Source organism: Triticum aestivum, chromosome 7A, assembly GCF_018294505.1.
Source record: "Triticum aestivum cultivar Chinese Spring chromosome 7A, IWGSC CS RefSeq v2.1, whole genome shotgun sequence".
Classification (NCBI taxonomy): domain Eukaryota; kingdom Viridiplantae; phylum Streptophyta; class Magnoliopsida; order Poales; family Poaceae; genus Triticum; species Triticum aestivum.
Genome location: NC_057812.1, coordinates 588072414 through 588089452, shown reverse-complemented (window position 1 = coordinate 588089452; position 17039 = coordinate 588072414). Strand labels below are relative to the sequence as shown.

General features: G+C 45.7%; 1 protein-coding gene across 1 annotated transcript; it reads left to right on the top strand.

Annotated features, from left to right (window-relative positions):
• The first annotated feature begins 274 nt into the window (after positions 1–274).
• LOC123154277 (cytochrome P450 93A3) lies at positions 275–2028 on the top strand. The gene is made up of 2 exons (XM_044573048.1): positions 275–1245; positions 1331–2028. Exons 1-2 carry the CDS (start codon positions 292–294, stop codon positions 1979–1981), a joined length of 1605 nt encoding a protein of 534 aa, XP_044428983.1. The 5' UTR covers positions 275–291; the 3' UTR covers positions 1982–2028.
• The last annotated feature ends 15011 nt before the right edge of the window (positions 2029–17039 follow it).

Genomic DNA, 17039 nt, shown 5'->3' with positions numbered 1-17039 from the left:
ACTTGTCATAAAAAATCGTTCGATTTGCCAGGTACTTGACAACAGCTACTTATTAGATTCCAATTTTTAATCATGAGTGTACATTGCCTTTTCATGTAGGATGGAGACATGGAGTACAACTAGTCATGTTTGTTGATTAGAGTATCTAGGTAGATCTGGACAAAAACAAACTTGTGTTAAGAACACTACAGCCAAGTACATGTATAAATAACCTTGCTAATCGCTAATCACATGGACAAAGCTAGAACGAGCAGATCTAAGCAGGGCAGTCAACTCCGCTCCATCGTCAGCATGGAAATGGCGCAGGCAGCACGAGACCTGTTCATTCCCACCGGCACCAGCGTACCGCTCCTTCTGCTCGTCGCCGGCCTCACCGCCGTCCTGTACGCCGTGACCCGGCAGAGGAGCGGCGAGCTACGCCTCCCGCCTAGCCCATTCGGCCTGCCCATCCTCGGCCACCTCCACCTCCTCGTGCCGCTGCCGCACCAGGCGCTGCACCGCCTGGCCGAGCGCCACGGCCCGCTCCTCTACCTCCGTCTCGGCTCCATGCCCTGCATCGCCGCCTGCTCCCCGGACGCCGCCCGCGAGGTGCTCAAGACCCACGAGGCCGCGTTCCTGGACCGCCCCAAGCCGACGGCGGTGCACCGCCTCACCTACGGCGGCCAGGACTTCTCCTTCTCCGCGTACGGGCCCTTCTGGCGCTTCATGAAGAAGGCCTGCGTACGCGAGCTCCTCGCGGGCCGCACCCTCGACCGCCTCAGCCACGTCCGCCGCGAGGAGGTGTCGCGCCTCGTGGTCTCCCTGGGGCAGAGCGCCGCCGAGGGCAAGACCGTGGACGTGGACGCCGCGCTCATGGGCCTGACCGGCGACATCGTCTCGCGGATGGTGATGAGCCGGCGGTGGACCGGCGACGACAACGACACCGAGGAGATGCGGAGCGTGGTCGCCGAGACGGCCGAGCTCACGGGCACGTTCAACCTGCAGGACTACATCGGCGCGTTCAAGAACTGGGACGTGCAGGGCCTCGGCAAGCGCATCGACGCCGTGCACCGCAAGTTCGACATCATGATGGAGAGGATACTCACGGCAAGGGACGCCAAGCGGCGGCAGCAACGGGAGACCGCCGACTCCGACGACGGTGGCGAGGGGGAGCGTAAGGACATTCTTGATATCCTGTTCGACATGCACGAAGACGACGCCGCCGAGATGCAGCTCACCAGAGACAACATCAAGGCTTTCATGCTGGTACACGATGGATTGCCCGATCTGTTCACAAACGATGCGATCAAATCGATGCAGTGCTTAACATAAATCTCTTCAATTGGTGCAGGACATCTTCGCGGCGGGGACGGACACGACGACGATCACGGTGGAGTGGGCGCTGTCGGAGCTGATCAACAACCCGGACGTTCTCCGGAAGGCCCAGGACGAGATGGACGCGGTGGTCGGCAAGGACCGGCTCGCCGACGAGTCGGACATCCCAAACCTGCCGTACCTGCAGGCCGTGACCAAGGAGACGCTGCGGCTACACCCGACGGGCCCGCTGGTGGTGCGGCGGTCCCTGGAGCAGTGCAAGGTGAGCGGGTACGACGTGCCGGCCGGCGCGACGGTGTTCGTGAACGTGTGGGCCATCGGGCGCGACCCGTCGTGCTGGCCGGAGCCGCTGGAGTTCCGACCGGAGAGGTTCCTGGAGGGGGGCACGAACGCCGGGACGGACGTGCGCGGGCAGCACTTCCACATGCTGCCGTTCGGGTCCGGGCGGCGGATCTGCCCCGGCGCGTCGCTGGCCATGCTGGTGGTGCAGGCGGCGCTGGCCGCCATGGTGCAGTGCTTCGAGTGGCGGCCCGCGGGCGGCGCGGACAAGGTGGACATGGAGGAGGGGCCCGGGCTGACGCTGCCGCGGAAGCACCCGCTCGTCTGCGCCGTCGCGCCACGGCTCCACCCGCTGAGGAGCTGCCGCGGCGCGTCCCCTGGTGGTTAAAAAGTCAGAGCTGGAAAAAAATACGAGTTTTTTTCCTGAATGCTGTACGGTGTCAGTTTGTTTGTCGATTTAAGGTTTTGTATTACTACAGTAGCTGGAGTACGAATCTCGCATGTGTCACTTCACTAATTTGTTTGAATAATAAGACAACTACTTCTCCCATATTAATTGTTGGTGTTTTAGGGATCTTCGGCGATCAGCAATTTTTTTTCCAGCTAGCGGATACGAATGCGGGAGGCCGTCATCCAAGATTCAACGATATTCTATATATGTCCGTCAGTAAATTCAAATTCGTATACTTCGATTCAAATAGCATGCCGGATCACACCAGTGTCAGATCGCATACCCGATCACAACCAAAAAGAGGCAAATATGCTTAGTTTTTACATGCCAGAATTCAAAATTGAGTATATTGATTCATTAGAAAACATTAGATAGACTTGGATTTGTCCTGACTTCTTTTGTATTCTTATATTGGTCATTGTATTTACATGCCAGAATTCAAAATTGAGTATATTGATTCATTAGAAAACATTAGATAGACTTGGATTTGTCCAAATTGGTCATTGTATTCCTATATATATATGCCCACGAAGCTCAATCAATAAACATCGATTCCACCAACCCCCCCCCCCCTCTCTCTTTTAACATGGTATCAGCCTAACTGATCCAAACCGTAGTCGTCGCCTGTCGCTTCAGTCCCTTGCGCCGCCCCCGGGGCAGTTGGCTGCCATGACCGCCGCCGGGGGCCGCGCTGCCCGTACCTATGGTTCTTCTGCCGATCGTGGTGACCTGCTGCCCTAAAGAGTCTTTTTCCCGATCTCTTGATCTAGGTTTTCTCTCTTTCGTCGGTCGCTTTGATCAGTGTTTACTTTTTGGTTTTCCAATCTAAGATCGGTTTGTGTCGCCCGCCAACGTCGTTGACCCCCGCGCCTCTACTCCGCCATCGACGTCATCTCTACACCAGCCGCTTCATCATCACCCGCACGGCCAGGATGGACACGCCACCCAAGGGGTGCCTTCGTGCGTCACTGCCGACCGCTCGTCCGCGCGGTCTCCATTGCCGGTTCGTCTTTGTCGTCATCATCCGGGACATCACCGACAACATCGTCATCGACTCTGATCTGTGCGCCGTCCCCGCCATGGCGCATATAGCACCGCCGTCAGTCTGATCAACCTCCCTTTCATCAGTTCGGACTTTTGGGTGAACTGGTTAAGTGCATAAACTTACAACCAAGAGGTGGAGGGTTTAAAACCCAGTAAAACGCAATAAATAATTGCGGCTTGCCCCCGCTTCCACTGCCCATGTCATATAGCTCCAAAGGAGTATAGACATGAGGGGGAGTGTTGGAGTATAATGTCCAACCCTCTCCCATAGATCGGTCTGATGGTTGAGTTGGCTGGTGCATGAATCTAGTATGGTATCCAAGCTAAGAGGTCTTGAGTTCAAGACCCTGCCAACGCAGTATTATAAAAAAACGATTCTGTGGCCTCCATCGAACCCACGTGTAAGGACAAAAATAGCCTACATGTGGGGGGTGTTGAAATATATTGCCCACCACCCTCCATCAGTTCGACTTTTGGATGAGTTGGCTGGTGCATGAATTCAATACAAAAGAACATCAGTTCGGCAGACCGTGCATTTCTGCCCTGCCGGATCAGCAATCCCATTCGTGTCTCCCCGATCAAGGTGGTGTCGTCGCCGCCGCGTAGGCAGCCTTTGCCTCCGCCTCCGTCTTCGCCTCCACGTTCGCGTACGCCTCGCTGCGTCCTCATTCATAGTCCCCGTCAACTAATCTTTTTTCCGCTGCAACATCTTGTAGCGGATGGATTGCACGATGATTCTTGTGTCAGCATCCAAAGAGTCCACATTCAAAGTCAACATCCTGGCCTCCTTCGCATTGGCGGCGATCTTCACCCTCTTTTCCTTGAGCGCGGCCTTCCTCTCTTCAATCATGGTCCTCCTCTCTTCGAGCTTGAGCTTCTTGTCCGTCGCCTCCATTAATAGTTTGAACCTCTCCACCTTCTCCTCCTCCTTGATGTCTGAGTGCTTCACACATGTGTCCTCCTTTTTCGCTAAGATGTCCTCGAACCTCTCGTCAGCTTGGCCGCCGCACCATCTCGCTTCGCCCTCTCCTCCTCCCACTTCTTCCCCCGTAAATTTTTTCTAACCATCTTCAGCGGTTCTTGTGTTGGGTCAATAGGGTCACCGGTTTCTTCCTCATTGACTTGCGCGGCGGTCTTGGCTATGAAAAGGTTCCACTTCGGTTGCCCATTCAACTTCAACCAACAATGCATGACGGTGAAGGACTTCTTCTCCAACTTCTTATACACCACACAAACACGAGTAGGGTACAAAGTGATACATTGTCGACAATGCATATTTGTCTAGTATCAACAAAACAATACATGTCCGGCTAGTGATCAACAAAGCTATGCATATCCGACTAGTGATCAACTTGCTTGGTGATTTGTGCACTGTTAGCCGCCTAGGCCACCGTGCGATGAGATGCTTCAAGTTCCCACAATACTTTGACATGGCCTCTTGGATGATGTACCATCAATGCTTGAGGAACTTGCTGAGGAAATATGCCCTAGAGGCAATAATAAAGTTATTATTTATTTCCTTATATCATGATAAATGTTTATTATTCATGCTAGAATTGTATTAACTAGAAACATAATACATGTGTGAATACATAGACAAACAGAGTGTCACTAGTATGCCTCTACTAGACTAGCTCGTTAATCAAAGATGGTTATGTTTCCTAACCATAGACAAAGGAGTTGTTATTTGATTAACGAGGTCACATCATTAGTTGAATGATCTGATTGACATGACCCATTCCATTAGCTTAGCACCCGATCGTTTAGTATGTTGCTATTGCTTTTCTTCATGACTTATACATGTTCCTATGACTATGAGATTATGCAACTCCCGTTTACCGGAGGAACACTTTGGGTGCTACCAAACGTCACAACGGAACTGGGTGATTATAAAGGAGCATTACAGGTGTCTCCAAAGGTAGATGTTGGGTTGGCGTATTTCAAGATTAGGATTTGTCACTCCGATTGTCGGAAAGGTATCTCTAGGCCCACTCGGTAATGCACATCACATAAGCCTTGCAAGCATTGCAACTAATGAGTTAGTTGCGAGATGATGTATTACAGAACGAGTAAAGAGACTTGCCAGTAACGATATTGAACTAGGTATTGGATACCGACGATCGAATCTCGGGCAAGTAACATACCAATGACAAAGGGAACAACGTATGTTGTTATGCGGTCTGGCCGATGAAGATCTTCGTAGAATATGCAGGAGCCAATATGGGCATCCAGGTCCCGCTATTGGTTATTGACCGGAGACGTGTCTCGGTCATGTCTACATCGTTCTCGAACCTGTAGGGTCCGCACGCTTAAGGTTACGATGACAGTGATATTATGAGTTTATGCATTTTGATGTACCGAAGGTTGTTCGGAGTCCCGGATGTGATCACGGACATGACGAGGAGTCTCGAAATGGTCGAGACGTAAAGATTGATATATTGGAAGCCTATATTTGGATATCGGAAGTGTTCCGGGTGAAATCGGGATTTTCCCGGATTACCGGGAGGTTACCGGAACCCCCCCCCCCCCCGGGAGCCATATGGGCCTTATTGGGCTTTAGTGGAAAAGTGAAAGGGGCTGCCCATGGTGGGCTGCGCGCCTCCCCCCTCCCCTAGTCCAACTAGGACTAGGAGAGGTGGCCGGCCACCTCTCTCTCTCTCTTTCCCCCTTGGGAATCCTATTTGGAATAGGATTGGGGGGGGGAGTCCTACTCCCGGTAGGAGTAGGACTCCTCCTGCGCCTCCATAGGGCTGGCCGCACCCCTCCCCCTTGGCTCCTTTATATACGTAGGCAGGGGGCACCTCTAGACACACAAGTTGATCCACGTGATCTATTCCTTAGCCGTGTGCGGTGCCCCCTGCCACCATATTCCTCGATAATACTGTAGCGGAGTTTAGGCGAAGCCCTGCTGCTGTAGTTCATCAAGATCGTCACCACGCCGTCGTGCTGACGGAACTCTTCCCCGACACTTTGCTGGATCGGAGTCCGGGGATCGTCATCGAGCTGAACATGTGCTCGAACTCGGAGGTGCCGTAGTTTCGGTGCTTGATTGGTTGGATCGTGAAGACGTACGACTACTTCCTCTACGTCGTGTCAGCGCTTCCCCAGTCGGTCTGCGTTGGGTACGTAGACTACACTCTCCCCTCTAGTTGCTATGCATCACATGATCTTGCGTGTGCGTAGGAATTTTTTTGAAATTACTATGAAACCCAACAGTGGCATCCAAGCCTAGGTTATTTATGTTGATTTAATATGCACGAGTAGAACACAAGTGAGTTGTGGGCGATATAAGTGATACTGCCTACCAGCATGTCATACTTTGGTTCGGTGGCATTGTTGGATGAGACGACCCGGACCAACCTTACGCGTACGCTTACGCGAGACCGGTTCCCCCGACGTGCTTTGCACACAGGTGGCTTGCGGGCGACTGTCTCTCCAACTTTAGTTGAACCAAGTATGGCTACGCCCGGTCCTTGCGAAGGTTAAAACGGAGTCTATTTGACAAACTATCATTGTGGTTTTGATGCGTAGGTGAGATTGGTTCTTGCTTAAGCCCATAGCAGCCACGTAAAACTTGCAACAACAAAGTAGAGGACGTCTAACTTGTTTTTGCAGGGCATGTTGTGATGTGATATGGTCAAAGCATGATGCTAAATTTTATTGTATGAGATGATCATGTTTTGTAACCGAGTTATCGGCAACTGGCAGGAGCCATATGGTTGTCGCTTTATTGTATGCAATGCAATCGCGATGTAATGCTTTACTTTATTACTAAGCGGTAGTGATAGTCGTGGAAGCATAAGATTGGCGAGACGACAACGATGCTACGATGGAGATCAAGGTGTCGCGCCGGTGACGATGGTGATCACGACGGTGCTTCGGAGATGGAGATCATAAGCACAAGATGATGATGGCCATATCATATCACTTATATTGATTGCATGTGATGTTTATCTTTTTATGCATCTTATCTTGCTTTGATTGACGGTAGCATTATAAGATGATCTCTCACTAAATTATCAAGAAGTGTTCTCCCTGAGTATGCACCGTTGCCAAAGTTCGTCGTGCCCAGACACCACGTGATGATCGGGTGTGATAAGCTCTACGTCCATCTACAACGGGTGCAAGCCAGTTTTGCACACGCAGAATACTCAGGTTAAACTTGACGAGCCTAGCATATGCAGATATGGCCTCGGAACACGGAGACCGAAAGGTCGAGCGTGAATCATATAGTAGATATGATCAACATAACGATGTTCACCATTGAAAACTACTCCATCTCACGTGATGATCGGTTATGGTTTAGTTGATTTGGATCACGTAATCACTTAGAAGATTAGAGGGATGTCTATCTAAGTGGGAGTTCTTAAGTAATATGATTAATTGAACTTAAATTTATCATGAACTTAGTCCCTGATAGTATCTTGCTTGTTTATGTTGATTGTAGATAGATGGCTCGTGCTGTTGTTCCGTTGAATTTTAATGCGTTCCTTGAGAAAGCAAAGTTGAAAGATGATGGTAGCAATTACACGGACTGGGTCCGTAACTTGAGGATTATCCTCATTGCTGCACAGAAGAATTACGTCCTGGAAGCACCGCTGGGTGCCAGGCCTGCTGCTGGAGCAACACCAGATGTTATGAACGTCTGGCAGAGCAAAGCTGATGACTACTCGATAGTTCAGTGTGCCATGCTTTACGGCTTAGAATCGGGACTTCAACGACGTTTTGAACGTCATGGAGCATATGAGATGTTCCAGGAGTTGAAGTTAATATTTCAAGCAAATGCCCGAATTGAGAGATATGAAGTCTCCAATAAGTTCTATAGCTGCAAGATGGAGGAGAACAGTTCTGTCAGTGAGCATATACTCAAAATGTCTGGGTATAATAATCACTTGATTCAATTGGGAGTTAATCTTCCGGATGATTGCGTCATTGACAGAATTCTCCAATCACTGCCACCAAGCTACAAGAGCTTCGTGATGAACTATAATATGCAAGGGATGAACAAGACTATTCCCGAGCTCTTCGCAATGCTGAAAGCTGCGGAGGTAGAAATCAAGAAGGAGCATAAAGTGTTGATGGTTAACAAAACCACTAGTTTCAAGAAAAAGGGCAAAGGGAAGAAGAAGGGTAACTTCAAGAAGAACAGCAAGCAAGTTGCTGCTCAGGAGAAGAAACCCAAGTCTGGACCTAAGCCTGAAACTGAGTGCTTCTACTGCAAGCAGACTGGTCACTGGAAGCGGAACTGCCCCAAGTATTTGGCGGATAAGAAGGATGGCAAGGTGAACAAAGGTATATGTGATATACATGTTATTGATGTGTACCTTACTAGAGCATGCAGTAGCACCTGGGTATTTGATACTGGTTTTTTTGCTAATATTTGCAACTCGAAATAGGGACTACAGAATAAGCGGGCACTGGCAAAGGACGAGGTGACGATGCGCGTGGGAAACGGTTCCAAAGTCGATGTGATCGCGGTCAGCACGCTACCTCTACATCTACCTTCGGGATTAATATTAGACCTAAATAATTGTTATTTGGTGCCATCGTTGAGCATGAACATTATATCTGGATCTTGTTTAATGCGAGACGGTTATTCATTTAAATCAGAGAATAATGGTTGTTCTATTTATATGAGTAATATCTTTTATGGTCATGCACCCTTGAAGAGTGGTCTATTCTTATTGAATCTCGATAGTAGTAATACACATATTCATAATGTTGAAGCCAAAAGATGCAGAGTTGATAATGAAAGTGCAACTTATTTGTGGCACTGTCGTTTAGGTCATATCGGTGTAAAGCGCATGAAGAAACTCCATACTGATGGACTTTTGGAACCACTTGATTATGAATCACTTGGTACTTGCGAACCGTGCCTCATGGGCAAGATGACTAAAACACCGTTCTCCGGTACTATGGGGAGAGCAACAGATTTGTTGGAAATCATACATACCGATGTATGTGGTCCGTTGAATATTGAGGCTCGTGGCGGATATCATTATTTTCTCACCTTCACAGATGATTTAAGCAGATATGGGTATATCTACTTAATGAAACATAAGTCTGAAACATTTGAAAAGTTCAAAGAATTTCAGAGTGAAGTTGAAAATCATCGTAACAAGAAAATAAAGTTTCTGCGATCTGATCGTGGAGGAGAATATTTGAGTTACGAGTTTGGTGTACATTTGAAAAATTGTGGAATAGTTTCGCAACTCACGCCACCCGGAACACCACAGCGTAATGGTGTGTCCGAACGTCGTAATCGTACTTTACTGGATATGGTGCGATCTATGATGTCTCTTACTGATTTACCGCTATCGTTTTGGGGATACGCTCTAGAGACGGCCGCATTCACGATAAATAGGGCACCATCAAAATTCGTTGAGACGACGCCTTATGAACTGTGGTTTGGCAAGAAACCAAAGTTGTCGCTTCTTAAAGTTTGGGGCTGCGATGCTTATGTGAAAAAGCTTCAACCTGATAAGCTCGAACCCAAATCGGAGAAATGTGTCTTCATAGGATACCCAAAGGAGACTGTTGGGTACACCTTCTATCACAGATCCGAAGGCAAGACATTCGTTCCTAAGAATGAATCCTTTCTAGAGAAGGAGTTTCTCTCGAAAGAAGTGAGTGGGAGGAAAGTAGAACTTGACGAGGTAACTATACCTGCTCCCTTACTGGAAAGTAGTACATCACAGAAAACTATTTCAGTGACACCTACACCAGTTAGTGAGGAAGCCAATGATAATGATCATGAAACTTTAGATCAAGATACTACTGAACCTCATAGATCAACCAGAGTAAGATCCGCACCAGAGTGGTACGGTAATCCTGTTCTGGAAGTCATGCTACTAGATCATGATGAACCTACGAACTATGAAGAAGCGATGGTGAGCCCAGATTCCGCAAAGTGTCTTGAAGCCATGAAATCTGAGATGGGATCCATGTATGAGAACAAAGTATGGACTTTGGTTGACTTGCCCGATGATCGGCAAGCAATTGAGAATAAATGGATCTTTAAGAAGAAGACTGACGCTGACGGTAATGTTACTGTCTACAAAGCTCGACTTGTCACAAAAGGTTTTCGGCAAGTTCAAGGGATTGACTACGATGAGACCTTCTCACCTGTAGCGATGCTTAAGTCCGTCCGAATCATGTTAGTGATTGCCGCATTTTATGATTATGAAATTTGGCAGATGGATGTCAAAACTGCATTCCTGAATGGATTTCTGGAAGAAGAGTTGTATATGATGCAACCGGAAGGTTTTGTCGATCGAAAGGGAGCTAACAAAGTGTGCAAGCTCCAGCGATCCATTTATGGACTGGTGCAAGCCTCTCGGAGTTGGAATAAACGTTTTGATAGTGTGATCAAAGCATTTGGTTTTATACAGACTTTTGGAGAAGCCTGTATTTACAAGAAAGTGGGTGGGAGCTCTGTAGCATTTCTGATATTATATGTGGATGACATATTGCTGATTGGAAATGATATAGAATTTCTGGATAGCATAAAGGGATACTTGAATAAAAGTTTTTCAATGAAAGACCTCGGTGAAGCTGCTTACATATTAGGCATTAAGATCTATAGAGATAGATCAAGATGCTTAATTGGACTTTCACAAAGCACATACCTTGACAAAATTTTGAAGAAGTTCAAAATGGATCAAGCAAAGAAAGGGTTCTTGCCTGTGTTACAAGGTGTGAAGTTGAGTAAGACTCAATGCCCGATCACTGCAGAAGATAGAGAGAATATGAAAGATGTTCCCTATGCATCAGCCATAGGATCTATCATGTATGCAATGCTGTGTACCAGACCTGATGTGTGCCTTGCTATAAGTTTAGCAGGGAGGTACCAAAGTAATCCAGGAGTGGATCACTGGACAGCCGTCAAGAACATCCTGAAATACCTGAAGAGGACTAAGGATATGTTTCTCGTATATGGAGGTGACAAAGAGCTCACCGTAAAAGGTTACGTTGATGCAAGCTTTGACACTGATCCGGACGATTCTAAATCGCAAACCAGATACGTGTTTACATTAAACGGTGGAGCTGTCAGTTGGTGCAGTTCTAAACAAAGCGTCATAGCGGGATCTACGTGTGAAGCGGAGTACATAGCTGCTTCTAAATATGCCCTAGAGGCAATAATAAAGTTATTATTTATTTCCTTATATCATGATAAATGTTTATTATTCATGCTAGAATTGTATTAACTAGAAACATAATACATGTGTGAATACATAGACAAACAGAGTGTCACTAGTATGCCTCTACTAGACTAGCTCGTTAATCAAAGATGGTTATGTTTCCTAACCATAGACAAAGGAGTTGTTATTTGATTAACGAGGTCACATTATTAGTTGAATGATCTGATTGACATGACCCATTCCATTAGCTTAGCAACCCGATCGTTTAGTATGTTGCTATTGCTTTTCTTCATGACTTATACATGTTCCTATGACTATGAGATTATGCAACTCCCGTTTACCGGAGGAACACTTTGGGTGCTACCAAACTCACAACGTAACTGGGTGATTATAAAGGAGCATTACAGGTGTCTCCAAAGGTAGATGTTGGGTTGGCGTATTTCGAGATTAGGATTTGTCACTCCGATTGTCGGAAAGGTATCTCTGGGCCCTCTCGGTAATGCACATCACATAAGCCTTGCAAGCATTGCAACTAATGAGTTAGTTGCGAGATGATGTATTATAGAACGAGTAAAGAGACTTGCCGGTAACGAGATTGAACTAGGTATTGGATACCGACGATCGAATCTCGGGCAAGTAACATACCGATGACAAAGGGAACAACGTATGTTGTTATGCGGTCTGACCGATAAAGATCTTCGTAGAATATGTAGGAGCCAATATGGGCATCCAGGTCCCTCTATTGGTTATTGACCGGAGACGTGTCTCGGTCATGTCTACATCGTTCTCGAACCCGTAGGGTCCGCATGCTTAAGGTTACGATGACAGTAATATTATGAGTTTATGCATTTTGATGTACCGAAGGTTGTTCGGAGTCCTGGATGTGATCACGGACATGACGAGGAGTCTCGAAATGGTCGAGATGTAAAGATTGATATATTGGAAGCCTATATTTGGATATCGGAAGTGTTCCGGGTGAAATCGGGATTTTACCAGATTACCGGGAGGTTACCGGACCCCCCCCCCCCACCGGGGAGCCATATGGGCCTTATTGGGCTTTAGTGGAAAAGTGAAAGGGTCTGCCCATGGTGGTCTGCGCGCCTCCCCCCTCCCCTAGTCCAATTAGGACTAGGAGAGGTGGCCGGCCACCTCTCTCTCTCTTTCCCCCTTGGGAATCCTATTTGGAATAGGATTGGGGGGGGGAGTCCTACTCCCGGTAGGAGTAGGACTCCTCCTGCGCCTCCATAGGGCTGGCCGCGCCCCTCCCCGTTGGCTCCTTTATATACGGAGGCAGGGGGCACCTCTAGACACACAAGTTGATCCACGTGATCTATTCCTTAGCCGTGTGCGGTGCCCCCTGCCACCATATTCCTCGATAATACTGTAGCGGAGTTTAGGCGAAGCCCTGCTGCTGTAGTTCATCAAGATCGTCACCACGCCGTCGTGCTGATGGAACTCTTCCCCGACACTTTGCTGGATCGGAGTCCGGGGATCGTCATCGAGCTGAACGTGTGCTCGAACTCGGAGGTGCCGTAGTTTCGGTGCTTGATCGGTTGGATCGTGAAGACGTACGACTACTTCCTCTACATCATGGCAGCGCTTCCGCAGTCGGTCTGCGTTGGGTACGTAGACTAAACTCTCCCCTCTTGTTGCTATGCATCACATGATCTTGCGTGTGCGTAGGAATTTTTTTGAAATTACTACGAAACCCAACACTTGCATTCACGGTTGCGGATGACCGCGTTGTAGTAGGGCACGAATGCTTGTTCATGGAACCATATGTGAATGCTCCTCCAAAAGGTTGTGCCCTTTTGCTCTATGCCATGGATTGGATCAATACTAGTGCCAACCAAGCATAGCACAATAGCTCGTCCTCCCGCATGTTGAAGCTTTCTCCTATATCCTTCTTCTTTGGATCGCTGGTTGTATGCTACTTGTGATAGGCGTTAGGATTTCCCCAAAGAGAAAGAGTGAAGTAGTATAGTAGCAAAAAGTATTTTCCTTAGTAAAGAACCAAGGTTTATCGAACCAATAGGAGATTCACACAAATGACGATCAACAATACCTGCACACACACAAACAAATACTTGCACCCAACACGGGTAAGAGGGTTTTCAATCCCCTTGTACTCATTAATTGCAAGGATCCATTCTGATGTTGGTAGATATATATATTGTAGAGTAAAATAAAAGTAAATAAACTGCAGCAGGGTTTTTAGGGTTTTAGTAATAAGCTTTAAATGGACCCGGGGGCCATAACATCACTAGAGGCATATCTCTCAAGAGCATATCAAACGATATGTTGGGTAGATAAATTACTGTTGGGTAATTAACAAAATGACACATAGTTATGATGTTATCATGGCATGATCAGTACATAGGCATTACGTTCGTGACAAGTGGACCGACATCCATCTGCATCTACTACTATTACTCCACTTCGAAAGCGCTTCTATGCTTGCCCCTCTACGTATTACGTTCATGACAAACAGAGTAATGCTTTAAGCAAGATGGCATAATGTATACAAAATAAGACCAACTAATATGATCAAACCCCGTCATTTTATCATTAGCAGCAACAATACAAATATGTGCCTCGCTACCCCTTCTGTCATGAAGTGAGGACACCACAAGATTGAACCTACTACTATGCACCACTTCCACTGAAGATGCAATCATCAACTTGACCAAAGATAACTCACAGATCGGAAAGCATTACATAGATGTAACAATCACACATAATAAAGTTCAGAAATAACTCAATAACATTCAATGAATAACCTGATCATAAACACACAAATCATCAGATCCCAACAAACACACTGGATAAAAGGATTACATCATATCGATCTCAAAAGAGAACATCTAGCTACTGCTATGGACCCGTAGACCGTGTGAGGAACTACTCACTCATCATCGGAGGTGCAGCAAGGTTGATTCCCCCTCCGGTAGAGTACACGCGGAGGCCTCCATATGGGATCACGGAAGAACAAAGGCTTGTGGCAGCGAATAATTTTTTCAGGTCGCGCTCTGGTGGTTTCTAGATTTTAGGGAATTTATGGGACTGGAATTAGGTCAAACGGAGTTGCGAGGGGCCACAAGCTCAGACAGCGCGCCCCCCTTGGGGCATGCCGTGTGAGCTTGTGCCTCTCTCGTGCGGCGTGTGGTATTTCCCCGAAACTTCTAGGGTCCCTTCCTTCTGGTCCAAAAAAAATCAACGTTAAGTTTCATCGTGTTTGGACTCCGTTTTGTATGGTTTTCCAACGAAACAATAAAATAGACAAAAATAGGAACTGGCACTGGCACTAGGTTAATATGTTAGTTCCATAAATGATATAAAATTGCATATAAAGCGGAAAAATGATAATATAATAGTATGAAACAATAAAAAATTATAGATACGTTGGAGACGTATTAGCATCCCCAAGTTTAATTCCTGCTAGTCCTCAAGTAGGTAATGATAAAAACAGAATTTTGGATGTTGAATGCTACCTAACATGTCTTAACATGTCTTATAATAAAAACATAAATGATGAAGTAAATAATATCAACATAATAATATCGATGAATACTAGAAAATAATCATTACTCTTCAAAATATACGATGCTTAACGAATGTTATCCCTACTCATTGATTTATGTAAGCATGGCATGACTCTGTCTTCCTAACATAAGTACGAATCATGATCACCTCGATGCCAAACCAAGCGATTTTATAATACTTTTTCTCGCTTCAGCATTTTAAACTCCACTCAATACCTAAGCATGAGCCATGGACTTAGCACTTTGGATGGCATAGAGAGCGTTGGTAGGGATTCATAAGGGAATACAAAAAATAGAGAAAGTCTAGCATCAACTTAGTATATCGTTAGGCAATGGAGACGCCTTTCAATTGATATCAATATGATGAGTCGGATTGCCATGCAACGGATACACTAGAGCTATAAGTGTAGGACAACTCACTACTGAAATTAAATGGGCGTGCATCCAACTTGCTTGCTCATGAAAACCTCGGGCATTTGAGGAAGCTCATCATTGGAATATGCAAGACAAGTTCTATAATGTAAAAAGTTCCCACTAGTATATGAAAATGAAAAATCATGGAGACTCTCCAAATGATGAACATGGTGCTACTTTGAAGCACAAGTGTTGTAAAGGATAGTAGTGTGCCCCCTCTCTCCTTTTCTCTCATTTATTTATTTTCTCTTTTTTTAGAACATCCTCATGGACCTCATTCCCACTTTTCCGAGGACTCAATATTCTCCACCATCCTTTTCCTCACTGGTAGGGGCAACACTCTAATAGTGATGATCATCACACTTCTATTTACTTACAACTCGATAAAACAAAAAAGAATATGACTCTATATGAATGCCTCTAACAGTGTACTAGGATGTGCAGTGATCTAGCGTAACATGTACTACAACGACGATAGTTGGTTGTGCCCCAAATATCATTTCAGCTCTGTGATCATACAAGGCAATATGACCATGAACACACAAGTCATGTAAATAGTAACTATGGAAGTTGCATGGCAATATATCTCGGAATGGCTATGGAAATACCATGATAGGTAGGTATGATGGCTATTTTGAGGAAGGATATAATGAGGCTTATGTGTGATAGAGTGTATCATATCACGGGGTTTGGATGCACCGACAAAGTATGCACCATGTCTCGAGGTGAGAACGGGCAATGCACGGAACCAAAGAGGCTAGCAAAATATGGTAGGTAGAAGTGCTTTCGTCCACAAACTCAGATTAGTCATAAAGAACTCAAATACTTATTCTGAAGCCTATTAGCCCTCCGACAAGCAAATACAAAAAAATAAAATGACGCTCCAAGCAAAACACATATCATGTGACGAATAAAAATATAGCTCCAAGTGAGGTTACCGATAGTGTTGGAGACGAAAGAGGGGATGCCTTCTGGGGCATCCCCAAGCTTAGTTGCTTGGATATTCCTTGAATATTACCTTGTGGTGCCTTGGGCATCCCCAAGCTTAGGGTCTTGCCACTCTTTATTCTCCTCATATCAATATCTCACCCAAAACTTGAAAACTTCAGTCACACAAAACTTAACGGAACCTCGTGAGATAGGTTAGTATGATAAAGACAAATCATTCACTTTGGTATTGTCAAAGACAAGATTCATAATTGTTCTCACACAATGCCTATTGTACCTTATCATTTCCAAAATTTATATTGAGCAATATAAGCCATAGAAACTAGGAAAAAAGCAAATTATGTATTGAAAATAGAATCGGTCAAAAAAAGAACAGTCTATAATGATCTGGACAATGACCATACTTATGCTACTCCAAAAATTCTGAAAAGTTAGGACAATGTAGGTAATTTTTATATCAATCATCTGTAAAAAAAATCAAGAATTTATCACGTTCCATCAGAGCAGATTAATTCTGTTACTGTGCGCAAAATTCCTATTTTTGCACAGAATCAAGTCAACTATCATCCATACTATCCCATAAACTTTACTTGGCAATTTATTGAGACAAAAGCTATAAAACATGATTACTATAGTAGCTTAATCATGTGAACACACAAAAACAATAGGTAAAAGAGTTGGGTTGTCTCCCAGCAAGCGCTTTTCTTTAATATCTTTTAGCTAGGCATGATGATTTCAATGATGCTCACATAAAAGATAAGAATTGAAACATAAAGAGGGCATCATGAATCGCATGTTCCTCTCTCATAATAATTTTTAGTAGAATCATGAATGGATTCATCAATGTAACTATCACACAAAGTATTCCTTTCATGATCCACAAGCATAGTACTGTTTTTACTCTCC

Excerpts from the sequence above, each read along its gene's own strand:
- LOC123154277 (XM_044573048.1), top strand. The coding sequence starts at position 292 with ATGGAAATGGCGCAGGCAGCACGAGACCTGTTCATTCCCACCGGCACC. Across the intron at positions 1,246-1,330 it reads ACATCAAGGCTTTCATGCTG|GACATCTTCGCGGCGGGGAC; the intron begins GTACACGATGGA and ends CAATTGGTGCAG.